At 38.5% G+C, this 16,722-nt stretch overlaps 1 protein-coding gene across 1 annotated transcript; it reads right to left on the bottom strand.

The window, feature by feature from the left end:
* Positions 1–7,063: 7,063 nt before the first annotated feature.
* LOC113307799 lies at positions 7,064–16,424 on the bottom strand. Its single transcript, XM_026556250.1, has 11 exons — positions 13,731–16,424; positions 13,342–13,581; positions 12,485–12,611; positions 11,876–12,028; positions 11,490–11,713; positions 11,288–11,357; positions 10,827–11,033; positions 10,166–10,401; positions 8,852–8,930; positions 8,652–8,789; positions 7,064–7,984 (listed from the first exon to the last, which is right to left on the bottom strand). The coding sequence occupies exons 1-11, from the start codon at positions 16,046–16,048 to the stop codon at positions 7,781–7,783; spliced, it is 3,996 nt and encodes a 1,331-aa protein (XP_026412035.1). The 5' UTR covers positions 16,049–16,424; the 3' UTR covers positions 7,064–7,780.
* Between the last annotated feature and the right edge of the window lie 298 nt (positions 16,425–16,722).

Below are 16,722 nucleotides of genomic sequence, written 5' to 3'. Positions count from 1 at the left end.
ATATGTACAAGACAAACCGTTCCCAAACAAAGACTATCACATTCGTCAAACTCATTGAATTGTTTGGGAATACGAAGAACAATGAACTGAATCTCGAACAAGTTCAGCAAACTGCCGCTGCTTATATGTTGTTCATCTTGGGAACCGCTATATTCCCTGACGATAATGGTAACAGGGTGCATATGAACAACCTACAATACTTGGATACGTTGGAAAAGGTTCATGAGTATTCATGGGGCACTGCTTTCTTGGCACATTTTTTGGCAGAAATGCGTCGAGCTTCTAAGGCGAACGCCCGTCAATTTAATAGGAATTTCACTGTATTTCAGGTATACTAAACTACTTATTTTGTGATCGTTTTCATTAAATTTATTAGTTTCCAATTATTTATTTTCTTATCCATTTCATTGGCATAGGTGTGGGTTTATGAACACTTCCCAAAATTGTCCATACGGTATAAAGGATTGAGTGATTTCAATGAATATCAACAGAATAGGCCTCTAGGTCAGAAATACTTCTTCAACAATACCCCGAGGCCCAATAAAAAGAAACGATTATGTGCAATGAGATTGGCTTTGGACTCGGTGACTGTCCAAGATGTTGTGTTTGACCCATATAGGAATGCCAGAGGAGTTTACTTGCAAAGGCGTGACAATGTTTCATTTTACAACGGAACGTTATTTCATCCAAAAGGATTTGTTATGCACAACCCTCGCCATGTAATTCGCCAACTTGGGTACAAGCAGAAAGATCTCACGGATACATCTTATCAGAAATTCTCTCATGACTTTCCTCAATGCCAATCAAATGAGAACCATACTCTCATAGTTTACGACCCTAAACCTATTCTTGCACATTGGGGTGAAAGGGAATAACAAGGACTTGTGTTGGATAGGGCTGATTGGGAATTGGATGAGAACGGTTATGAGAGTGAACCAACCTTCCTAAGAGGCCATCGGAAGTTCTCGCATCCTTATGTTGTATGCCTGGATATCGTAGATGTTCCTCCACCACCAGCACGTCCCTCCACAACTCCGGAAACTGTACCCGCACTTCTACAGCTCGTTACGTTGTTGGTACATACGTCTTGTTCATTACTATTCTTTTAATCTATATCTATGAACTTATACAATTGTACATGCTAAGTACATGTTTAAAATTTCCTTAACAGTGTCGGCGGATTGGAAATTTGTCAAAGTTCTTTAAGAAAAAGAACAAGAAAGGAGAGGTGCTAACCCCGAAAGAAATGGAGAACGTCGAGCAAAAGATAGACAAAATTGAAGATCCAGAGGAAAAAGACTTGTGGGGCGAAAGGAAGAAGAGGGTACACAAGAAGCCAAGAACCGAGTGATCGTGTGTTTCTTCTATAGTATTAGTTTGGTTTGAACAATCTAGTGTTGGTTTATGTTTGTTTGTGAGTCTTGAACAATGTGTTTGTTTGTGTGTTTTTCTAAACTCTTTGCTTGACTTGGTTTATGTTTGATTTGTTTTCGGTTTGGAACCACATAACTTTGGAGTTTGTTCTTGTATACAATCTAGTATTGTTATTATATTTATCATGTTGATAAACTTGTGTCAAATTACCTCTTTTACAGAGTTTGAATGTGGCAAGATCACATAAATTTCTAAGTTTTATCCAGTACCGGCATGCTCGAAAAGAGTAAAATCAATGTCGGTTTCCTAAATGAAAGAGTTCTGGCATTCAAATGCGTTTGGATACTATGCCGGTGGTCTGAAATCTCCTTGGAAAATATGTTTTTCACAGAAAACCGGCACTGTTATGATGTTAACTTCTATGCCGGCGAATTTACTGATTTCTCTAGATGTTTTTTCTGTATTTCCGGCATGATTTCAAAACAATAATCTACGCCATAATTATAAAACACAACTATGCCGGTATTTACAATTCAAACTTCCGAAAAAACAAAAGGTTGCGTATTAGTGAACCACATATATCGAAATTACTCATCATCGCTTCCACACGTATTAACTTGAATCTCCTCCTCTTGAAAAGCTTTCTTTGATAAGGCCAACGCATCCCAAAATTGGTGATTCTCCTCATACAATGCCATCCATCCCTTCCAGATATTGGGATCTAGATCCTTGTTTTTTACCGTCCCACAAACAGGTGGCAATGGACAATTGTCCTTGAGTTTTGGAATAACGAAATGATTATCGTTCATGAACGCCAAAACAACTCTTCTCTTCTTAAGGGATCCTTCGCACTTTTGTCACTTTAGGGTAAATGTTACTTATACGGTGGGGGTAAAATAATGAACAACACATCTAAATGTATCCGCCACTAGATACCCACAAAGCGGCATTCTCATCCAATATTGAGAAGGAAGAAAGTTCATCTCTTGCTCGGCCCTAATACTTGAGCATGCATATCATCAAACCCCTCGCCTAAACCAAGCAATTGCTCATAAAATCTCCTCTTGTTCACAAGTTGTTCGGACATCCTCGTTCTAGCAAATTGGCATGGTGTCATACCTCTACTAACCGCCGTGTCGAAGATTCCTAATTGTTCTGTCACAGCATGATAGCCACAATTTCCATCTACATCGACATCATCCGTATATACAATATACTCGCGAATAACCTCAGGAAGTTGGTCTATGCAAGACTGTATCTTGGTATGATAACTTCTAATTGTCCTACCTGTTCTGGGATCCTTATACATCTTCATATTACCCTTTTCTAACTTGATTATTTTTAAACCATCCTCTGCAATCTATACACTTGCACTGTCTTTGATATGTGATGAGAGTCCGTACTTCCTTGGCCTACCCCTTCGTCTTGGAACTAAAACTACATCAAATTTTCTATCACTTGGGTTTGTCACCACCTTTGCCTCATCGCCTTGTTTTTCTATGTCACTTGATGTTGATACCTTTGGAGGCCTACACCTTTTCCTTGGAACCTCCGCTAGATCGACTATGGGTATGGCTTCGGAATGTTCACCTTGTTGTTCTATGTCACTTGATGTTGATACCTTTGGAGGCCTACCCATTTTCCTTAGAACCTCCGCTAGATCGACTATGGGTATGGCTTCGGAATGCTCACCTTGTTGTTCTTTGTCACTTGATGTTGATACCTTTGGCGGCCTACCCCTTTTCCTTGGAACCTCCGCTAGATCGACTATGGGTATGGCTTCGGAATGCTCACCTTGTTGCTCTTTGTAACTTGATGTTGATACCTTTGGCGGCCTACCCCTCTTCATTGGAACCTCCGATGAGTTTGCTTTTGGTGTGGATACGGAATCCTTCGTTTGTTGTTGACTTGATAGCGGTTCCTTCCTCGTACTACCTCTTTTGTTTGGAACCTGCGCTTCCACAAACCTTTGTTCCGAAATCTCACATGCGGTTAGATTTCGTTTCTTACTTGCCGCGAGTTCTTCTTCACGTTGAGTCATTTCTTTCAATTTTACCATTTGTTTTCTCCTTAACGTTTTAGTTTGTGGTCTACCTATTGGATATCCTTTTCTTGGCTCTTCACTTTGTGTTATCCATGGGCGTGTAATTAGCCTTAGTTGGCTCAATAATACTTGTCGGCTAGCCGAGTTTCCAGGTGAGTAAGCTTCATAGAATTCCTTGGCCTCCTTTGTATCCCATGGTGATTGTCCAGGAGCTTCCGAATGGGGGGAGGTGGGGGGGGGGTGGGGGGGGGGGGGGGGGTCGAAAGATAGTTGCTTCCAAAACGGATCAATAACCTCAATAGGTATAACTTCTTCATACTTCACAAGCATATGACGACACGGAATACCCAATGAAGACATGTCGAGACAAATACACACATCACCCGGTTTTCCGTAATTTTGCTCATATTCCATTTGTCTCATCATATGTTTTATTTCCCAATGAGAGACGTTGAATTCTATTCCTTGGAGCAACTTACCATAACGAAGAAATTGAGTCATCCTTTCCATTGAGCTTTTCTCAAAATCCTCCTTGATCCTATTGATATCAGCCTTAAAGTATTGCTCCATTTCCTCGGTGAGCGTAACCACATTGACTTGACCGGACTGGATGAGATCTTTAAATATCCCATGAGCGGACTCTGCTGCACTAGTTGATTCACTCTTGAAGTGTCTATACCGGTTTGTCCATGCACGCACAAATTTTTCCTTGAACTTGTCCAACCATTGAGTCCGACAATACCAGACGACAGTCGGATAAACTTCGTTCCAATCGGCAATAAACTTCTCCAATCTCTTTTCGTACATAACCTCGGTAAGAGACCAATAAACTTTCTCCCAGTCTCTTAGAAATTCCAACCACTTTTTATGATTTTCCGCATGTTCTTTGTCCACTCGCTCCTTTATCTTGCCTCTCTCATCTTCTTCTTCTTCGGGGGATAGTTTGTTCTTTCGAACATCTTCCTCTAGTTGAACAATCATTCTCTTCTTAATATCCGCCTTAGTGGGTTCAAACAAGGCATGGCAAGTTTTTTTGACATTTTCACGTATATGATACGTACATAGGAAATTTTGTGCGTCCGGGAAGACGTCGGATATTGCTTTCATTAATGCGTCATCTTGATCGGTTACGATGACCCTCGGAAGTTGATTTTCCCGGAAGAATAATTTCAATTGTCGTAATGCCCAATGAAAATTATAGTCCCTCTCGTTTTCCATTAAACACCAAGCCAATGTGAATGTTACCTTGTCCGAGGTTTGCCCCACGATGTTGAACAATGGCAAATTGTATTTGTTTGTCTTGTAGGTACAATCCATCAAAAGAACACCACAACATGTATTTTCCAATTGTGAAAGCAAAGGATGCGAAATGAATATTTGAAGGGGCTTCTCGTCCGTCCCTCTTTTAATGATACACGTGTAGTTGTAATCTCAAGCTATCTTCTCAAATTCTTGCATAACGGACCTCCCTTCCCATTCCACCCTTCTAATAGTTGCTTGTGCGATATAAATTGTACGTAGAGAAGACATGTTAGACTCATCCTTTTCCTTGAAGCCTTTGAGCATTTGTCTCGATTTGATAAGTGCTTTGGTCAATCTCTTTACATCCTCGAACTCATGAGGTTTTAGCTTCGCAACTAGGGAGTGACCATCAAAAAATTTCGGATCCGGGTGGTTATGACAACCACACAAAACCTCACAATCCCAATTGTTCATGTCATTTAAACAGAATACAAGCTTAAACGGGCAATTATTCTTCCTCGTACGAGTCTTGTATACCCTATTAGTCTTCTTTGGATATACATAATCCTTTCTCTTGTGGCTATTCTTCTCCTTGCATTCCCCACTTCTCTCTCAAGCCATCTCAAAACGCCTCTTTGAATGTTCGGTATTCCTCACCAACACACACATGTTCTTAAGAGCCGTCTCTTTAGCCCAAGTCTATTATTCCCTACATAAGATGAATTTCACGTTCATTAGAAGGTTCATCACTAGCAATCCATTAGTAAAGTTCAAGATACTAGGTGAAAAGTATTCTTTGGTCACATACCAGAGGTATTTTATAGTATTCCGACGTATCCCGATGAAGCGGCTTTGCATTTGTTGGATCAATATATGTCACCACCTAAAGATTGAATGAAAATTAGTTCCAAACGAAATTAAAACAATATGTCGGAAACCCGTACCGGCATGCTCGACCAATGTTCCGGCATAGTCGAACTTAACCAAAACTGAAGACCAAATTTGAAACATATTCCGGCATAAAAGATTCACTAGACAGCAACGCCGGAAGCAAAGGTGCCGGCATTCTCGTAATTTATTGTCCCAAGCCGGTACACGCTTCCGGCATTAAAAATAATTCATATGTAATGCCGGTATTTAGCTTTGAAAAACATTTATTCTTGTATGTTTTTTGGTAGGTACCGGCATTGTAAATTTGAAACTTAACAACGCCGGTTGCGCTGCCGGCATTCTCGGTATTGATGGTATCCGTACCGGCGTTGATGTTTATTAATTTCCCATGCCGGTTTTTGGTTTTAAATGGAAATGTTTCCTGTATGTTTTTCATGCAGTTCCGGCATGGTAACCTATCAATGAAACCATGCCGGTTTATTATTCCGTAGTATATTCCTTGGTAGGTAAAAAAGTTAACTGCGTACCGGCATAGTTTTTTGGTAGAATACTATGCCAGATCAATATTCAAAATGAGGGATATCCCTCTACCGGCATGGTCGTAGTATGAATACTATGCCGGTAATGAGTCTGCCGGCATGGTATTCATACCATTTCTATGTCGGCACCGAGGTTTTACAGTTGAAAAAATGGCGGGTTTAAAGAAAAAAATCGATTTTTCAACCTCCTAGCAGCTTTACTTGTGTATTGGGATGCTTGCATGTTGTGCAAGTTTACTTTCTTGTGTAGCTTCTTCGAAAAACTCTCCATACTCGTCAAAATCATCATTCAAGGTTGTTGGCTCAACAAAGAGTTGCAATTGAGAGTTGTTGTCGTTAGTTGTTGTAGTTGAGCTAAAGATTCGGCAGCTGCAATTCTCTCCTCACAATCATCTTCCATTTTCACAAAAAAATTTCCACTCAAAAATATTTTTCCCTCCTTCTACTCTCACCTCACTCACCCAAATTCAAATAAAACACACACTAATCATTTATCAAAAATCTTATGATTTTACTAATTATTATTAATCACTAATCCTGATTAGTGAGGGGTAGATTAGGTAATACGTAAAATACTTAGATAAGGGGTGACCCCGAATTGATATCTGGATCCAATTTTTGTCATTTTCTTATATCCCAATTGTTTTTTTTATCCCCAATTTCGCATTCTTTTAAAGCTTCTATTAGAGAACCCCCATTTACCTTGTCGAAAGCAGTTATGTAACAACAAACAATTACGGTGTTGTGTAGGAGACTGAAAACAGTTACAAATAGCAGGAGGTGATGAACTGATGATATAGCTGTTGGAAATAACAGAAAGGATAAACCAAGTGATTCATCTAGTAGTTATGACAGGTAAAGATAACAGCCCACACAAACTAGATAAGAGCAGCTTATCTGCTTACCCCGATTCATTTAGCTATGAAAATTAAGAAATGTTCCAAGAGAAATAAGAAAAGTACCAGCCACTGTATAATATACCCAGGGTAGGAACCCAAAACACATGCACAATTTTACCAAATCAGATATTTTCCTGACGCCTCATAACATTGTGTGATTGTGTTTAAAGAAACGGTTAGCGAAATTTCCTACAAAGCTTGCTGATTTCATCGTTGTACTTTGAAGTTGAAACATACATTAAATACTTTCACTTGTTAAACAACAAAGGAATACAATACCAGCGTTCCAATGGTCAGTGTAAGAGAATAAATCAACCAACTTAACACAACAACATCAGGGCATCAACTAACTTTCTTCTTTCTGATCCTACTGTTTTCCCCTAACAGCCAAACAAGAAAATCCTTTCTGAAAAGCACTTGCGAGAGAATTTGCACCTCTTGCACCTTTCTCATTGGCCAAATCTTTCAATCTATTTCTATAGTCTGTACACATTGATGATATTTCTGTACTAGGAGACTTTTGTTGTTCAGATAGCAGCACTGAACATCCAACATCTCTGGTCCTTGCCCAGTGAATTACCCTGAAACCATTTCTGTGTCCTTCCAAAAGATGTTAATTTCTTTTAAACATCTGAACGTTCTTCAATCGTTCCAATGTCTTCTCAGCTGAAATTCACAAACATAAATCTGTTTCTGCCATGATGACAAGCTGAACAACCATACTCTATATCACATTACAGGATGAGATTGATGACTATAACTTGCTGTATGCGCACATGGGGTTGCAGTTGTCAATAATATCTACTCCTTGACCTAGTTGCTTCTGACCATTTTGACTTTTGGTACGAATCCCAAAATTCCTGCCATTCCCTTCTGCTGCCGCCACGTCTCTCATGCGGACTGCTGTTAGTATATGATTGTCTTGGACTACTATAGCTTCGATTAGCTTTCTTTCGGGAGTTCCTAATTTCCTCTTCAAGATCATATCGCGAGCGCTGCAAACGAAAAACATTTAAATCATAAACGGCTTAAATAGACGTAAAATAAGAAAGATTAACAATGAGGGCTATTCACTTAAAACTGCCTATGAGGTAGGATGAGCCAAACAGTAGAAGCCCAGCCTTGAGGTGTTATGTATTCCAAGGATATTGTGTTTAGTGCTCGTATACAAGGATTTGGTTTTCTTATTTGCTTACAGCCTTACACGATTAAGTTGGTAAGCAAAATAAACCGAATTCTGCAAGTTGTACAACCTCTTACTTCACCCTAATTGGGACTGACCACCTGACAACTTTACCAAGCACGCTAGACTCATAAAGGCTGGACACTAGGACATAAAAATCCAAATTTGTAACACACACAAAACTTTTTACAATAAAGTAGGCTTGTTTTAAGCAACATCAATGATTTAAATTTCGTGATATTCCATCTGAGCATCTGACGGATGAGAATTTGACGGTGTGGCCAGGTGATATGGTCCGAGTTACAGCTAGTTGGATAACATAAATGGTCCTGAATTGTGTTATTCAAGAAGATACAATCAATCGTATCCTCATACTGCCGTACCACTAACTATGGTGTTATGCAAGTATAAAGATGTTATGCCCACAGAAATAAGGTAACAAAAATAAAAGCAATAAAGATTCAATCGAAGCTGCAGACCTTAGCTGGGTCTGAGAGTATTGCGTAAGCCTCTCCAATTAATTTGAAGAGTTTGTCAGCTTCCTTGTAAACCTCTTCAGCAGTTTCCTTCCACAACCCATCATCTCCATTATCGGTTCGCGCCAAAAACTGGCCAGCCTATACGAACACCATAATTTTTAGAACAAAATAGTGACAATGGCACGGGTAAGATTCATTACCTTGTCTGGATGATATCTAAGTGCTGCTTTTCTGTAAGCCTTCTTTATATCTGAAGCATCGCCTGATGGTTCAATTCCTCTACAGTCAGATTGAAATGACAAAAGATTTTAGAAAAAATGGCAGCGAGGGCATTCAGCAATTAGCAGAAGGGAAAAGCTGTAAGTAGTAGAAAAAAACGCTAGAAGAGATGCAAGAAGTCCACATCCTGAATACTTACTAAAAAAATACTTAAAGCACTATAGTTAACATAGTAGATTTTAATAGCTACAACAATTTTCAACGCCAACGAATTTACATTCAAATAATCATATCAGTTCTACGGATGACCACTACTCAAGGAAACCTCTCATGCAACCTTGACTCTTCCCGTCTTCCACTCATGTGGTCGGGATGAAACTATTTGGTAACTTTTACATTACTAAAAATATAGTTCTATATCACAACCTTGAATACTTCAAGTCATCTACCTTGATATTCTATATCAAATAGCCCCCTACCAACTTATCATCTCTTTAGTTCAGCAAGAGAAAGAAAAACTGAAAGCGTTTCTGTGGTATGGCTAAATATGTATGGAAGTTAGTAGTACTGTCACTACAATAGCTTACAAAAATGTTATGGATTTCATATTACAAGGAGAAAAATAAGTGCACGTGTTTTCATTTATGTGATAACTGAATAAATATTATATTTAAACAACAGTAACGCCATCAGATGCTAATCCCTCTGACAACATTAACTTTATCGAGCTCTCCTTGACCTCTTCCGGGAGTAGGATAGAAGAAGCATACTGAACAAGAAGCCAGACTGGTATTTTTATATTACACTTGCAAATCTATCATCTCTTGTACCTTACTATGCTTACACAGAACATGATTTTAAATATCTCCTCCTGATGTACCTTTGTGTTTGGCAGCATATAGTAGGATTTAACCATGGTTAGAGCATCTGTCAGCACCATGTTTATGGCGGTAAAAGATCTATTTTAAGGGAAAATCATGTTCACATAAAGAATTTAAGGTATTGCCTATACAAGTGATTCTTAATTGGTTTAGAGAAATCCACTCAATCACTATATTATATCCCTCTTAAGTACTTAGCGAGGAAGAGATATCCTATGGCATAAAAACATATGATATATAGAATACGAAAGACAACCTAGGTACATGAACATATATTAAAGTAATTGTTCTTCTTGCACAAACAGAACTGGACTCTAGCGCGGGCGATATTTTTCTATGTTTTATTTGCAAGTACTGTTTGTTAATGTGACGGGTCAAATCATGAAACAAGGTTCATTATGTGAAGAAACTTACAAGATAAGATACATGTTCAAAGGGATTTCCTTTCTGGCTTCTTCCTCCATGGTGGAAAGTCGTGAACGTGCTTGTCTTAAATCATTCGGAACACTGGTTGATCTACCTAGTTTTCCAGCTTGATTAGCCTTATCCTCGGCTTGCTTTTCAAGAAGAGGTATAAGTCTAAGAAGATCAGTAGCTGCTTTTCCGTAGTCCCTGATCATCTCATGTAACGTAGCTCTTCTCGAGATTGCCTGCAAAACATACAGATAGTTCAAACATAAAGATCGAGAAGTAGGTAAATCGAGAGATCTTGAGAGGATTCCTATGAATCTATCTAGTCGAATTAGGATTCTTGATTTACAAAAAAAAAAAACAAAAAAAAAAGCTACCCTAGAACTTGATTTACAAAAAACCAAAAAAAAAAACTACCCTAGAATCTAGGTGCTCTAAGATCAAAACTAAGGAACTGACGAATCAATTCTACAAAGAAAACAAACTGCCGAAATCATTCCAAGTCCTGTTAGATGATCAAAAAGTTAGCATATATTACATTAATTTACATAGTTTCAAAGAATTAGCACGCAGGCTAAGCACAATGAGTGCACACACATAACCACAAGACTATTCCCCAATATGTATATATTAAGGACTACTGACCAAATGGATATACACTTACCTTCGGATAATTTCCATCAAGAGCTATAGCTAAGCTGCAATCAGCAATGGCATCGGTTATCTGGCCTATAGCTTGGTATGCAGCAGCACGGTTGCAAAAGCATATCGCAGCAAAAGGGCGTGACTCAACATTGGATGATACCGCAGCAGTATAGTGCTCGACTGCTTCAGAATATTTTCCTGATTGAAAAGCTTCATTCCCAGCAGCCTGTGGTACAAAATATATAATTATACAGATAACCAAGAAACGTCACATGTTTTTCATTGTACGGTCCAGAATATTGAACATGCGTAAATAGTGTAAACGCCAAAACTAATGGCATAGTTACTAAAAACTTATAAATACGAAGAGTATACTCTTACGAAAGAAACACATAATTTCAAATTGGTCAGCGCCTAACAGATAGATCAGTAATAACGAGAGCATCTTAGGTTGAGATGATGGAAGGTTAGCAAACATACCTTGTGGCGCAACAGCTCGCGTACGGTTACCGATAATGATGCTGATGATTTCAGATTGGTGACCTCATTCCTGGAATGTTTAAAGAAGATTTAAGAAATATGTAAGTGACGAGAAAGAAAGAAGAGACGTGGAAGAAATCAGACTATCCAGTCATAAGCTAATGAACAAAGTTACAATATGTAATAAGAAAGCAAATCTTACTTTTCTGTCACGAGTCCTGCCTGCTCAATTTTATCAAGAAAACCAACAGCCTCCTCCAGCCTTCCAAGGTAAAAATAAGACTTAGAAATCAGGGACCAGCACCATGCACGAGAATTCTTTAAGCTTACATGGGCATTCGAGTTATCCGACTGGCCATCAGCATTAGACAACAAAGAATTGAGAGACTGCTCACACAGCTGAAGCACCTCTTCATACCTCCGCAGCTATTTAATCAATGATGAAATGTCAATGAAAGTTAGAGTAGATTAAGTGAACTGATTGAGGGGTTACACGAATCCAACTATTCGAAGAATTATATTGAATAAGCATAACAGAGTTGAAGTAAAATAATTGCACGGAGTTGTAAAAGCTAAATAAGCACACACCATGAAGAGCGTCTCCGCCTTGATTTCAGCCAGTTTCTCGGACTTTGGACATATCAATTCAGCCTGAGTAACCATGGTCAGTGCCTTTTCTGCATCACCAAATTTCCTCTGCTGCAAAACTTCAACACAATGATTGATGTATCCAGCAACTTTCTGCAATACATAGAATAACATCAAAACATCAGACAATGTGTCAACAAACATGTTGATACAGTTCACTAATACCAGAAAGATGCAAAACAGATCAAACGTTAAAACCCTAAACCAACTGCAGAACACACACAAACAGAATCACGCTAGACAAGGTCACTTATTTTACTTTTGTTAATTTCTTTTTAATGCAAACTCCCAAGGAGAAATTAATTAGGAAAGAATAGGGGAAGCAAAAGGAAGAGGGACAAGTTTGGTTATAATATAATTATGATAGTTGCACATTAAAAATGACAAGTTTCAAATTTCCATCTCCAATTATATCATGCAGGGGAATCGTTATATCAGATCGTGCTTTTAGCTTCCAAATAACATGACTAAAGGTCAACAAAGACTTTAAGAATGATGAATGAATAATTGTCTGAAAACAGTGTGGGATGCAACAAAACCAAATTTTACCTGAGCTCTATGTAGTCCATCAGAAGCTTCAATAACAACTTTTCTGTCCAAGCATACCCCTCCTGACTGAGCACAACTCCTAAAATATCTCAATGCGTCTTCAACTTCCCCCAGCGCTAGATGACAACTGCAAAGTACACATCGATGAACAGTTGGAACAGATTTTGCAGCATGCACAAATGTTAGGATATTTCATATATCAAATGTATAGAACAGACCGTCCTAATAACTACTAAAGCCAGTTAGCCAGAAACGATGTTGCTACTTTATCCTTACAAGTATTATAAAAGAGAACATTCAGTAAAATTATATCAAACAGAGAGACATCTCGATATCGTCATTTAGAACATGTTAAAAATTGATGCAAACACCTCAAAGGTTTCTGTCTCTGCAAGCATTTCCCACTTTTTTCTAATGATAAATATGCTAACGAGAAAATCACTAATTTCAGTTTCAAATATACACAAGGAACAGATGAAAATGATAACATCACAATCATGACCTTCCTAAAAAGTAATTCTATTTATTTATTTATTTTTGTGAATGATGTCTCAAAAAGAGTGTGTGTATATATTCATTCATGATGAATGCATCCAAAATTTTCAAACAAAACTTAGAATAATTTACTTTTAACTTCCTAACTAACCTGCAGATACGTTAGCTTTCACACATTCACCCTAAAAACATACTCCAAAGATAAAAAGAATGCAGAAGCAGAAACGGCATGCCTCATGTTTTGATCTTTTAATAAATGAATTGTTAACAATCGATACAATTATATTATGTGCCCTAAATAAACTGTTAGTCAGCAACGGTTGGTAAACCACGAGATCAGAATAACCAAGTGAAGCACTTACTTGGCAGCTCTGAGTTGAGCCTTGTAAAAGTTAGGATCTAAGGCCATAGCTTCTTTGCAGTCTCCTAGTGCCTCTCTCATTCTCCCGAGGGTCATCCTTGCTGCTGCACGGTTGCTATAGCACAGGACCAAAGCCTTCAAGCAGCTTTTGGAAGCTTCGTTTCGTGAAACACAATTTAACCCACGTGTATAATAGCCCTCAGCTCTAGACAGATTTCCCTTTGCATAAGCTTGGTTTCCCCTGATTTAAATCATATCAATCAGTGTCAGAATTGGGAGTCAAACCAAAGGTGTCAAACTATAAATGAAGTCTAAAGATAACCGGGAAGTGGAATCTCTTAAAATTATAGCAACCGAATGGTTGGGGAGAATAAAAAGTATTAACTACACCTGACTCGCCACTTTTCACATGCTTCCAGCACAGTGTCTGTCACAGCAGCTACAGGGTTGGTCACTTCCTTCACCTTTGGTTCTTTATCTATTTCTAACCGATTGTTTCCTTTGCTTTCAGGGACAGGTAAATCTTCTGTCTTATCACATCCAGGGACTGATTGTGATGAACTACCAGCAAAAGGAAACAAGGGTGTATTAGGAGATGCCAAGTGAATTTTGGCATTAGGATGTGAACCCTGTCCAACTTTCCTTCGATCTTTCTTTCGGGAGTGACGAGCTGGACCAGATAAACTCCCTTGAGGACAGGGGGACGCCCCGAACGTAAAGCTAGGGTAACTAACATTGTCTGAACTTGAAGCAAAGCAAAACTGTGAGCTTGTATCATGAGCTTTCTCCCCCATATTTGACCCAATATTAGCTTCAGTTTTTCTTGTCGCATTAACATCGATGTCTGCGTCCAATTTTACACCTGCGAACCTCAGATATTCAGCTTTGTCTCCAGAAACAAATCCCTCTGTCGCATTACTGGCACCATCACATCTCTCAGAGCTTTGAGATCTACCATCATTTAGTTCTCCTTGTTTCAGTTCTTCACTGTTGATATTCAGTTTGCATGTGGCATCTACAGACACTGAAGGGTGTGCATCAGTTGATGCAGATTGTGGGTCAAAGTGGAAGAATTCACCTGATGAAACAGAAGCTTCTTTTGGAGGCTGATTGTCCGCTAATGTTTCTTGATAAGGGGAAAAATCCATTGGTGAACAAGATCCAGGAGAATCTGGTTTTTCTTGGGAACAACTTTCCCTTGAGACTTTTTCTTTCCTAACCCACTGGTAAACTGGGGTATTTGGCTTTAGCTTTCCTTTCCTTTTCTTTAGCTTCGAGTCGTTTGCTGATTTTTGAGCAGTGAAATCCAACTTCTTGTTAAACGAAGAGGCAAGGTCCCCGATAGAAGAACCTGAGCTATCCAGCTTTGGTGCTCTGAATTGGGGAGTTTTAAGTCCATCTTGTGAGCTTGTAAATATAAAATTTGCTTTCTTTTCAGCTCCACTCTTTAAAGGTACTTCAAAACTACTCCCAGCGGATTGAAACAATCCAGGGGTTCCCGATGAAACATGGGGAAATGATCCCGCAAAAGAGCACGAGTTATCCTGCTTAGGTTCTCTAAAGGAGGATGTATGTGATTCATTTTCTGGGCATGAAGAACCACCATTCACATTCTTTTGGGATTTCTCCATCGAAGGCACTTCAAAAGTACTTCCAACTGATCGAAATTTAGAAGCCTCACTGTGAGGACCCGATCCTACACCTGAACTTTTACCCTGTAATCCTTGGAAGCCAAGATCAGCTTCTTTAGTCTTCTCCTTGCCCCCAGCATTCCCGCAATCATCTATGTTCAATTTCTTCATGTCATCTGGCAGCTTCGAGCTTTGGCAAAAAGCATCAGATATCCCGCTACATTTCTTTAAGCTGAATGAGTTTTTTCCACTAACTTCAACGCTATCAATGTTCAACTTTCTCAAACCATTTGACACCATATCTTCATCTAACCCTGCACCCTTTTTACTGCCGCTTCCAAATACAAAAACATTATTTATGGGTACATCACTTGCACCCAAATTTACTCCACTTCCATTCGTCTCACTACCAAGGTTCAACCTAGTCATGTCATCCGGAAGAGATTTATCTATTTGCTCATGTAAACCAGTCGTTTTCAAATTGGAGCCTGGGTTTCTCACATTGGTAGTACCTGATACAAATGAACCATCTGCATGCTTAACAGGAGGATCCTTACCCAAATTCAAATTTACCTTCTCCTTTGTTTCTCTTCCAAGGTTCAAGTTCCTCATCTCGTTTCCTATACTTTCACCTAAACTACTCTTCTGAGCAGAATTTGATGCAAAGGGATTCCAACTAACCCATTGATCAGTTAAAGTATCTGAAGACGGCGTACGAAAACCAGAATCTTTTTTAACCCACCTCGTACCCATGTGTTTTCTGACCTTAACAAGTCTAGGTTTCGAAAGACCAGAAGAAGTACCCATTAATGGTTTCTCAGAACCGATAGTACGAGATACAGAAGAAACGGGGGAGGTAAAACTAGGATCAAAAAAAGGTCCTTCATTTAAATTTCTGTTTAATGATTGGTTTTCTTTAGAGAAGAAATTAAAATTATTGGCAGAAATACCATTAAAATCAAAATCAAAGGATTTAGAAGAAGCAGAAGAAGAAGGAATCTCACCTTTACTAGGGTTGGGGTTTTGTTTAGATTGCATTTGTGGAGTACTTCTGAAATCTACCAATGTCGGAGACATAATAACATCACAAAATCAAAATCAAAATCAAAACAATCAGATGAAACGGAGATTTGATTACTCGGGTTGAAGAACTTTGGAGTAGAAGGGCGATTCTCTGTTGCTAGTCGGTTCTTGTTACTGGGTTTAGGTTCAATATTTTTCCTTTTTTTTGAACCAGGAAAAGGAAAGAGTGAGAAACAAAGCAAAATATGAAGTATTAGCAGAAGAAAAGGAAAGCAAAGGGTTTCTCTTTTTCACTCTTTTCTTTGCTCTTGCATTCTCTGCAATTTTTTTGGAAATAAAACAAAAATCACTCCTTTCAGGTAAATAGTCTTCAAAATTGGTTCACGTTTCGTGTAATTTACGCATTGCCCACTGATCAGGGTTTTTAGTTTTGTCCCCTAAAAGAATGGGTTCTCTCAACTCGTAAAATAATATTATCTTGAATTGATTAGCGTAATTGTTGTTGGATAACTAATTATCTTTGGGAATCAAATATTAGTGTTTCTATAAAAAGTGATTTACACTTATACCCCTAAATATTTAATCAATAATACTACTCGATTAAGGTTAATTAGAATTTAATCATTGTTTTATTCACAACTGTCTCATTCTCCATTAAGTCATAAAATTAAAATTAATTCGATGACACTGACTATATTAAGGTTAAATGTAAAATTATTATTTGTAGG

This window comes from Papaver somniferum, chromosome 9, assembly GCF_003573695.1.
Source record: "Papaver somniferum cultivar HN1 chromosome 9, ASM357369v1, whole genome shotgun sequence".
In the NCBI taxonomy this organism is placed as follows: Eukaryota; Viridiplantae; Streptophyta; class Magnoliopsida; order Ranunculales; family Papaveraceae; genus Papaver; species Papaver somniferum.
The sequence above is the reverse complement of the archived record's forward strand: the minus strand, read 5'-3'. Positions and strand labels throughout refer to the sequence as shown.